General features: G+C 34.8%; 1 protein-coding gene across 1 annotated transcript in view; it reads left to right on the top strand.

The window, feature by feature from the left end:
• Positions 1-6638, top strand: part of LOC125665871 (uncharacterized) — a 6814-nt gene extending 176 nt beyond the window's left edge. The window contains exons 1-3 of the mRNA XM_048898789.2: positions 1-1776; positions 2635-2753; positions 5841-6638. The exon at positions 1-1776 is cut by the window's left edge and continues 176 nt beyond it. Of these exons, the coding sequence (XP_048754746.1) occupies positions 1722-1776; positions 2635-2753; positions 5841-6137 (471 nt within the window). The 5' untranslated portion in view covers positions 1-1721 and the 3' untranslated portion in view covers positions 6138-6638. The remainder of the gene's footprint in view (positions 1777-2634; positions 2754-5840) is intronic.
• Positions 6639-10101: the final 3463 nt, after the last annotated feature.

Genomic DNA, 10101 nt, shown 5'->3' with positions numbered 1-10101 from the left:
GTTTAAGCCTATCTGATTTCGTATTCCTGCTGTTTTTTATGAAGGTGTCTCACTACATCAAGACTTATGAATTTTATAACACTGCGTCACAAGATGACGATTCAAATGTTTTGTAAAATTGATTATGTGGGCCGATTTCCTTGTGTATCTGCGAAGCTCATTTGATAAACAAGTATAAGAGAGAAATATATCGTGTTATTGATCCGCAGATCCCGAATTCAAATCCTCCACTGTCTTTTGTTTATAATTTCACCATCGAAAGAGTGATACAAGCTCTCGAGTATTTTATATAATTTTTTTGTGATTTATCCCGGAAGGATCAAAAAGGTGGTTTCTTTGCAAATAAGATAGGCCATGTCTGAAAGTTTGATTTTTTATGGTTATGAAACCAGAGCGCTGTTTGTTGGAACATTTCGATGGTCCCTAATTTTTTATTTATATACAAATGAATAAGTAGCGGTTTGTATCGCGGTGGTTCAGCGGCAAGAACATTCATTGGCTTTGTGACCGGAACCGTGCTTGTGCTTGTGCTTTGGCCGTATCAAACTCATGACCTAGTAATAACTGCTTCTTCACCAAACGCTCGGAATTTGGAAGTGAATGTCGCAGGTATTTTGGATTATACCTATAAAAAAACCCACAAAAAAACCAAGGTCCCATGTCACAACCGGCGGTGGTACAGTAAATAACTCACTACACTACGGCCTTGAACGCTACGCTAAAGTAGCGCTTTACCTACAGCTGATGACGTCTTGATATCGGTGAAAAATTCTGGACGGGGCGTAAAGCAAACAAACAAATTAAAACAAACAAGAAATCATTAGAACAAATATTTCCAATGCAGTTTTGACACTGGTTTCGTCTTACACCATTGAAAACTTAAAAAAAAAAATATGTACGTATATCTAAAAAAAATAATAGAACAATACTAGAAACCGGAAATGTTTTAATCTTTTGTTAAATTATCTAAGATTATAGCGATATTTTATTTCTATTTATAACAAATATACCCTTTTAGAATAAAATCGTGCTAGTTCCGTGTCTGTCCAAAAGAAGAAGAAAAATAACTCATTGATATCTCAACCAAGCAGATATAGGACATATTTCTTCTGTTTAGCCGTGAATGTAATAATAACGGTTTTAAAAAAAAGAAACATTACCCAGCTTTTTAAATATTATATCCGACACCGTATCTGAACTCTTTAAAGAAACAAGTTAATTTGTTTCCTTCGCTAGCGGTTTATGTTGGCAGTTTATAGCTATAAGAATACCTCGGACTAGCAGGACAGTTTACTTTGTGGGGATTTAATTAAAACAAAGACCCGAGATCTTGTCAGTCCAAGCGACACCTGAATTGACAAGAGTCATAAGACAGCTAGTATTGTGAGGATCGCGACAGGGGAATATAGTTTATTAATCAATACATGATTAAAAAAAAGTATATTTATAGGATTTTGTATGGGAAAACATGACGATCGAGGTTTTTGGCGCATAGACGGACCAAGCTTGCGACTGACCTAATTAGAGATGCTGGATATAAATCACTACCCTTCTGGAAACCTTGATTTTTATTTTTTTTTTTGTCTTTTAATAAATCTTCTCAAACTTGTCAATAACGACCTGAAAAACAGGAAATTGAACGTAAAACCACATCTTCATTAGCGGAGTACAATAATTATTTGGTCAGAGTGCCATGTATTGAGCGAACGGATTTTACATTCATGACTTGGAGAAGTGAAATTCTTGGGATAATTGTTTTGTGCTTCATTTTGCAAGGTAGGTCATTGTTTATACAGAATACTTATTCGTTAAAAACCTACGTGGTGTTACGACGAAATAATTGCCAAAGAAAATTATATATGGAATGGTAAACTCGATGCGTATTTTAAACTTGAATATGAAAGCAGAATAGTAATTATTTAATAAACACGATGAAAGATAGTATTACATTTGTATTTGTATGTTTAGGAAAATGATCTTGGCATCGCAACTATCTTTAAAATCTAATTCTAAATCCCTTCTTGTCCTCGTATTGTCAATTATGAATCATTAGTTTTCCAAATATAGAAATGGGGTCTCATTTCACTACAGAGAAAGATTAAAATCACACGATCGTTCGTTTCTTTACACATTAATATTGATTATATATTTTCATTATTTTAGAAATCGCATCCATTGACATGTACATGTAAGTACTTTTTGAAAATCCCGACTCCAGTACACAAATATACTGTAACGTACTACAGCGAAAATCCCAATGATTTCTTTCGTATAAAATACAAAATATTTGTTTTACGCACCATCGAGGAATTTTCACTCATATTTAGGTGAAGTACCACCACTACTTTAGACCTATGCTTAGCGCTCAGGGCCGTAGCAGTGCGGGTTCTTTAATATACATGTACCAAAGCCTGCTCCAATACGGGACTCTCATTTCTAAGGTCTTATGCGAAAGACCCGTGATCCTCACTTATACATGCCAAGCTTTCGGCGAAGGAACAATCATTAATTAGGTTAATTGACGAATACTCGACCATTTTAGTTTCCTTTAAACAGTCTTGGCTTATGATGAATATAGTGAAAATTAATCCTGATTGAAATATGACGGTATACAGCATCAATTTGATTTTCTAGATTTTCGATTGACACACGGTCTAGAATGTTGGAAATGTATCCAGCAGGACTGTCACGTGGACCCTAGCACCAATCAAAGAGCTGAAAAAGTCACGTGTGCTGCTGGTGAACACTGTTTGGTAAATGTCCATTAGATTTATGTCAAGTTTAAAGACTACCTGTAAAGTGCGAAACGAAACGAAATCTAACGAAACGAAACAAAAGGAAATCTAACGAAATAGAAGGGAATTACTTTATTATTACAAAATGCAGAACTCCTTTCAACATACCATTACATAAAATATATTCCGCGTTCCCTTCCGTTGCCCATTGTGCAACACCACAAATATATAGATGTTGTCTCTAGACTTGCTGCATATCAATAATGATTTCTAACCGAATTGTAATCATATAATCAGTGGCGGATTTAAGGGCTGGACGCACCCGGCGACCCCCCCCCCCCCTCACCCCCCCCCCCCCCCATTTTTCAAATTTAATTAAGGTCAATCATGACCTCTTGTTCAGAGAAAAAAAAATGGATAAAAGAAGCAATATTTTTCCCACTCTCAGAGAAATAAATGACAAGATCTTTTACTTTATTGAGTTAATTTCATTGGGGGAACTTGTATTTTTTCATATAAAAAAAACCCTTATAATTTGTGTCATTTTTAAAATTTCACATAATTAAAAATGTCAGAAAATGACTACACAGGGGACATATTTCAAGTCCTATAAAATCTGTAAAATCCTGGAGCTTACGGGAGCTTCACCCCCTGGACCCACAGAGAGTCGTATTGCTTAGGTTCAAATTACATGTACTCTTTAATAGTAATTCGAACCAAAAGCGATATAATTGCCTGTGCCTGGACCAACTGGGGACCTTAAGGGTGTCTTATGCCTTATGAAGTTGTGCCCCCTAAACTCAATTGCTGGATCCGCCCCGATAATATGGTACTATATAATTTTTTCCATAATTGAAAGTACTCGTACCGAAGCAGTTAAATATAAAAATAAGATGCTACATGTCTCCCAGCTTTTAAACTTTCTCAGATACCAGCTTCTTCAAACAATGTTTGATGCTAACAGATGGACCGCTTAAAATGTATCAGTCGATCCCAACAGATCACATAATAAATATATGTGATAACTTTTACAAGAACCACTTTTATTACAATTAACGAGTTCGGTTATACAGTTTCGTTTCCTTCTGTTTCGTTAAATTTCCTTTTGTTTCGTTTCGACAGGTTTAGTTTCGGTAGATTTCGTTTAGTTTAGTTTCGCACTTTACAGGTACCCCAAGTTTAAAATGTACTGAATAGTTTTATTTTAAACGTCACATTTATCATAACTCTTCAATTATGATACCCCTTTGAAAAATAATACAACAAATTTTCAAGCATGTTTTAAGAAATGTGCCCTTTGTTTCGACCCCACCCTTGTGTGTGTGTGTTTGTGTGTGTGATCAGCTCACTTTGAATTCTGCATCGTTAATCGATCAGTTCTGTCGGAGTTATAAGAACCTGACGTACACGTATTTGCAATGTTATGAGTTGAAGTGTCTGAGACAGACGTCCGTGTTTGTGACAGACGCAGATCTCAGTGCTTTCGTAATAAACGAAAGGCGTTCGATGTTATACATGAAAACACTGATTTCTTATTACTGAATCTTTCTAAGTAAAAGTGAATTACTTTTTCATTTACACTGTATGTCATAGCAAATATTTACAACGCTAAACGTCTTCCATACAAAAGAAGGAGGGTGGTTCAGTTCTCTTAGCTAGTTTAGTTTATTTCAGGGAATTTAAAACCTGACTATGAATACATTAACAAAATTGAAAAGTCATTTTAGTATTAAACAAACAAAACATCTATATAGTGACATTGTGATTTATACATTATTTATTTATCAAACTTTGCCCTGCACAATATAAAAAGCTTCCATCACGTTACAGAATTACTTCTAGAGAGCGAAACAACGGTCCGTCTACACACCCCAGTAGCGGGGCTTTACATTGCTTTAATAAGAACATTTGTCTTCGGTGCGGGAATCGATGAAGTCGTCAAAATTGTTCAGAAAATCACGAGGTTACCATAACGGGAAGTCATACACCAGTTTTACAATGTGTAATTACAACCACTTAGTTAAATGACAGGAAGTTACCAAAATACCATCATCATTATTGCTTGGTGTGGTTATTTTACGGGATCTTTGTTACTGAAGTGGGTTAATGAAATATCAAATACAGTACTTCAAGGTGTAAATTATATCGCGATATTTCATTGATTGTAAAAGAAAGAAACAAAATCTTTAAAGAGGTTCGCATCTGACGTTTGGAGTGATGTAAAAAAAATTTTGGGAAGTGTATTTTTAATTTCTACTTTGAAGGAGAATTGGGAAACTGAAAAGAAAAATTGGAGTCGCAACGCTTGTTATTGAGCTATAGTGTTTTAAACATGACCTTTTTGCACTTAAAATTCATTCAATTAAACTTGATTTGTCTGTTTGTGTCAACACAATATAGGCAACAGAAATCAATTATTGCATCAAATAGATATCAGGTCTTCTAACAATACAGATAAAAAAAAGTTTAGTACAAGTAATAGAAATAAATAATGACCTTTTTGCACTTAATATACAAAAAAATTCTTGAAGTTTAAAAAGACATATTAGGAGTAATGTCCATTTCTAAAATTTCACATAATTTTCAAGGTCTTGTCTTAAAATTTATAAATGGAACTTTAAAAAGTGGAAGTTCAAGACCACATTTTTTATTTATTGGCGAAAATATTGAATTTTTATACAAAATTTCGAGTAAATTGATTTAAACTATTAAGAATCGGTGTTCTATATCGAAAAAAATATCAACCAAATTAATAAATTCAAACATTTGATCTAGTTTCAAGTTTCTACTTGTATCATAAATCATAAAACTGAAATACACGTATAGGAGTATAAAAATAGAAGATATATTAGATGAACCAGAAACTGTAATATAACGCAGATTTAGAACTTTTTGATTAATGAATCCTTCCACCACAAAATATAGTCCCTGCCAAACCCTTTCAAAATTTGAATTGACACAAATTTTTTCAACTGGATATGTTTGCACCAATGGGATCAGTATTGAACCAGTAAATACTTATTTGCAGCATCCGGCGCAGTTGCGCTCAAAAGCTCAGGAGCTAACTTCCTTAATATTGACTGAAGCTTTATTTTGTTTTTGCAGAAAGTGCGTTATCAGATGTTTCACAATGATTCCAACACACGATACGACTCCGTTATACGCACGTGCTCGTCCTACAAATGTCCGCAGGTCACGGAGAAGGACTACGAAAGCTGTCTCGGCAACATGAGAAAATACATGTTTCAGGGCTGTTCACTTCGCAGCTGCTGCAATGATAGGGACTTCTGCAATACGGGAACCACTCCCGTGTCCTGGAGCTCTGCCACTGTGATCTTCCCACTGATCCTCCACAGCGTTATTCTACATTGTTGGCTTGATCTTGCCAATGAAAATATTTGATTTTGTGGGGGTTAGATGCAACTTTTCTGGAGATATATAATATATATAATATATATATATATATATATATATATTACTATTTTAAAATGTAACGCCTGAGGATTATGAAATGTAAGCGCTTGCGTTAAAATTTCAACTTTGTGTACTGTTTATTTTATTTCTTTTAATATATATATATATATATGACCTCGTATCTACTATTAGATCCGACACTTGGATGTTGAGTGTTGTTGGATTTTAGTGCTTTATATATGTATTATATAAAGGACTAAAATCCAACAACACTCAACATTCAAAGTGTCGGATCTAATATCAAATATTTTTCAAATCAAATATAAAAGGATATAAAAAGCACTAAAAATGACCAATAAACATAATCCAAATAGAAAGAGTTGATATCACACATTCAAAATAATCAAATCTTACAAATATTTCTATTCATCTGAAGATGGATGTTAACATCCAGAAAGTGTTAGAGATTTGAATATATTTTGAACTGCATATTCCTGCTCTTTTTTTTATTTCATTATATATATATATATATATATATATATATATATATATATATATATATTCACCTTGCATATATATTGGTGTCGGAAACAAATTGAAGGGGGGGGGGGACCCCAACAAAAAAGTTTCTACGTCGAACACACACACAAGCTACTTTCCTATTGTCTATTGAATTCATATACCAAATTATAACTGAAACTACAGTACTTGAGTGAGCTGCAGGAATTGGCTTATCAAAATGTCACAACTTCTCAGTTCTTTCATTACAATTTTCCAAAAACGGATAGTGTGTGTTCATTCTCACTAACAAATTCATTGCTACGCCCCGTAGATCCAGATTCCCCGTCTCTTCTTGATATACGTGAAGGGTCATCAGGTTATTTAGTCTAACTTGGGTCTTAGTTGATCGCAGATACGATTTGATGCGGCGCAGTGTGCTGAACATTCTTTCGTTGGTAGCATTTGTTGCTGGCATTACAAGGAGAAGTTCAATCTAAACTGCAATTTCGCTATGCAGTTTCTGTTTTGATGAATTCAGTTATTGTCTGAATGGAAAGAGTGATGTCTTTGGGGAGATTGCACCTGAGTGTTTGAAATTGAATTCTCAAATTTTTAGCATTGATGTCTGTACCGTAAAAGTTAGTGACCAACTCAAATTCTTTATCAAAATTTTCTCCTCTGGCCCCCTTCAACAATAACAATTCCAGCTGCATATATTTGGCATATCTTGGCTGATCAAAACGATTTCTAATGCCATTCACAAGTAAATCAATTGCATCAAAATATTTAACTCTGTACAAATCTTCGCAAGTGTCGTGGTGATACAGAGATCCTTCGTCAATTTTTTTCGGAGGACGTCTTCGACGAGGCACTGCAGGGCCATCAATATCAAAATCTGCGGCGCATTTCTTGGCATCCTCACAGAATGAGAGAAAAGCTTCGTCTGTTCTAAGAGACTCCAGAGTTTCCATCGTACTGAGAGCCATTTTCTGACCTTCTGTAGCAGACAAAGTGTTTGTCTGAAGGGTTTTTCTAAGAATATTGCTATGACGTAGCAACTATTCACCCAACAGACAACCATTCATTGTTCATGTAGGTCATAACCCCTCTTATTCTGCATCTCATGTCTGAAACTTTCACTTACTCTATCGATTCCTCCCATATCCCAATAATACTTTGTAGTTAAGTATTACACTCTGAAGAGCATCTGCTCGAACTGTCCACCTTGTTGGACACAAAACTCTTATTCCAGGTGATGAAGTCTCTAAATTCTCAGATTCTTTCAATGCTTCTCTTCCTGACGACTCTTTGATCAATGTTGTTATTTCAAGCGTTACTTCAAGGACATCTCTCATAATTGTTGATGATTGAACAACATCAGAGCATGTTAAGTTTAGAGCATGATTGCATAACCGTGCGAATAATGGTAATTGTAAAAATAATAGCCGAAAACTGGGAAAAAAACCTCTTCAGACCCGATATAGATGTCATTGACATTTGCAAACAAGTATTTTGTGAACGTAGATATCCCTTTGATTATATATCAAGTTGTTTAACATAAATATGTAGGGGTATTTACGAGATTTGGGGTTAAAACAGGATGTTTTTTCGTAAAAAAAAAAAAAAAAATCGCTGAAATTGGAAAACTTCTTCAGATCCTATATAGATACATGTAATATGGACCTTTGAAAACAATTATTTTCTGGCATAATAAAAATCCTTCCCTGCAAAAAGGCCGTAAGCACATATTATTTTACCAGTATAGAATATAATTCATTCATCTAATAATTTATAAATTAGTTCATTGTTTGTAATATGTCCGATTCTCAATAGTTGAGCCATTATTTATCAGGGGTTCCTCCATTTTTGCAGGTATACTCAAAAGTAACCCGTTAAACAATATTCAATCAATCAATTATCGTGCCACACCTGCTGTGACACGGGGCTTCAGTTTTTCCGGTCTCATGCTCCATAAGATACTTCTTACAACACGCAAGGGGATGCCGAAGACCTATTGTAGCCCGGATTCCCACGGGCCCCATTAAGTTGCCTCTTAGTTACGACACGCATAAGGATGCTGAGGACATATTCTAACCCAGTTCCTTACGGGCCGCACAATTTGAATGTTATACACTGGATATAAGAAATTGATTAATAACGGTCAACAATATTATCAACTTTATTTTCATACAGTTTAAATGAAATGGCTAATTCAACGAACAGTGATCAATGTCATAACTGAATACAAAATGAAATCAGAGAATTGGGCTAACTCTCTGCCAAAAATATTTGGGGGATAAGCCCCAATTTTCAATGCCTATATTATGTCTATCTTTGCAAAAAAGTTCCGACGGTTCCGATGCCTCTGATATATTGTTGACTACTTTTCATTAGTAATTTAGAAGTATACTAAAGTACATGTATATATGGACTATAATAATTTTCATCCACTGGTGAATGAGGTCTCTCTAAGTGGTTGCCTAAAGGTCTTTGTAACTGACGACACTTGCTATGTACAAAGAAACGTTTTTCTAAATAATGATGAAAATGAAATCCAAAATTTGAGGTCTTTTAAAAAGTAAAATGAATACAATTGACCACAATTTATTTTCATAATTTCTAAATAAAGTCCAAAAAGTGGGGAAAATTTGTACAGTTTTAATACAACCAATCGTAGAAGATATATGCAACTTCTAAGTCTATAGTCCCGTGGGGATCCGGGTTGTAGAATAGGTCCTCAGTATCCTTTGCTTGTCGTAATCTTCGGATAAGATCGCAAAAACAGCAGGTGTGGCACGATAAAGATCGCTCCCCTCCGTAAGCGCCGAGCAATAGGCCTAAATTTTGTAGCCCTTCACCGGCACTGGTGATGTCTCCATATGAGTGAAATATTCTCGAGAGGGACGTTAAACAATATTTGATCAATCAATCCAAGTATATATATATTGGTGATTTTCATTTCTTCGAAGCGCTATTCTGTGATGTCATCCGTGTGTGTCCTTCACTGTAAGGCAGTGCTGCACCAGATACGTGTAATTATATTTCACAGTAAAATATCAACATTTCCAATGTGTTTGCCTAAAGTTGATATCTTTACAAATTGTAACGCTAGCCATATCTTCATTAATGCGACGCAGTTGTAAACAATACGCGTATGAATATTGATCAATATAGTTCGTCCAATGTGAAAAAATAAATTTCAGTTTTGACAAGATTGCTATACGTAGCCGTGGGGAAAAAAAAGAAGCACAAAAGTCCTATAACTCCTGTGAAATTTGTGGAGAAATGGCGGCGCAATATGATCAACTGCATATGGTGACTAGCAATAAGATAAAATTTGAACAAAATCCGTTGAGCGGTTTCTAAGGAGTTTCGTTGCTTTTACATAATGTCCCTAAAGTGTATGGAGTGCAAAATTAACATAAACTCAAATAATTGAAGATATCTTCAA

This window comes from Ostrea edulis, chromosome 10 (genome assembly GCF_947568905.1).
Source record: "Ostrea edulis chromosome 10, xbOstEdul1.1, whole genome shotgun sequence".
NCBI lineage: Eukaryota > Metazoa > Mollusca > Bivalvia > Ostreida > Ostreidae > Ostrea > Ostrea edulis.
The sequence above is the reverse complement of the archived record's forward strand: the minus strand, read 5'-3'. Positions and strand labels throughout refer to the sequence as shown.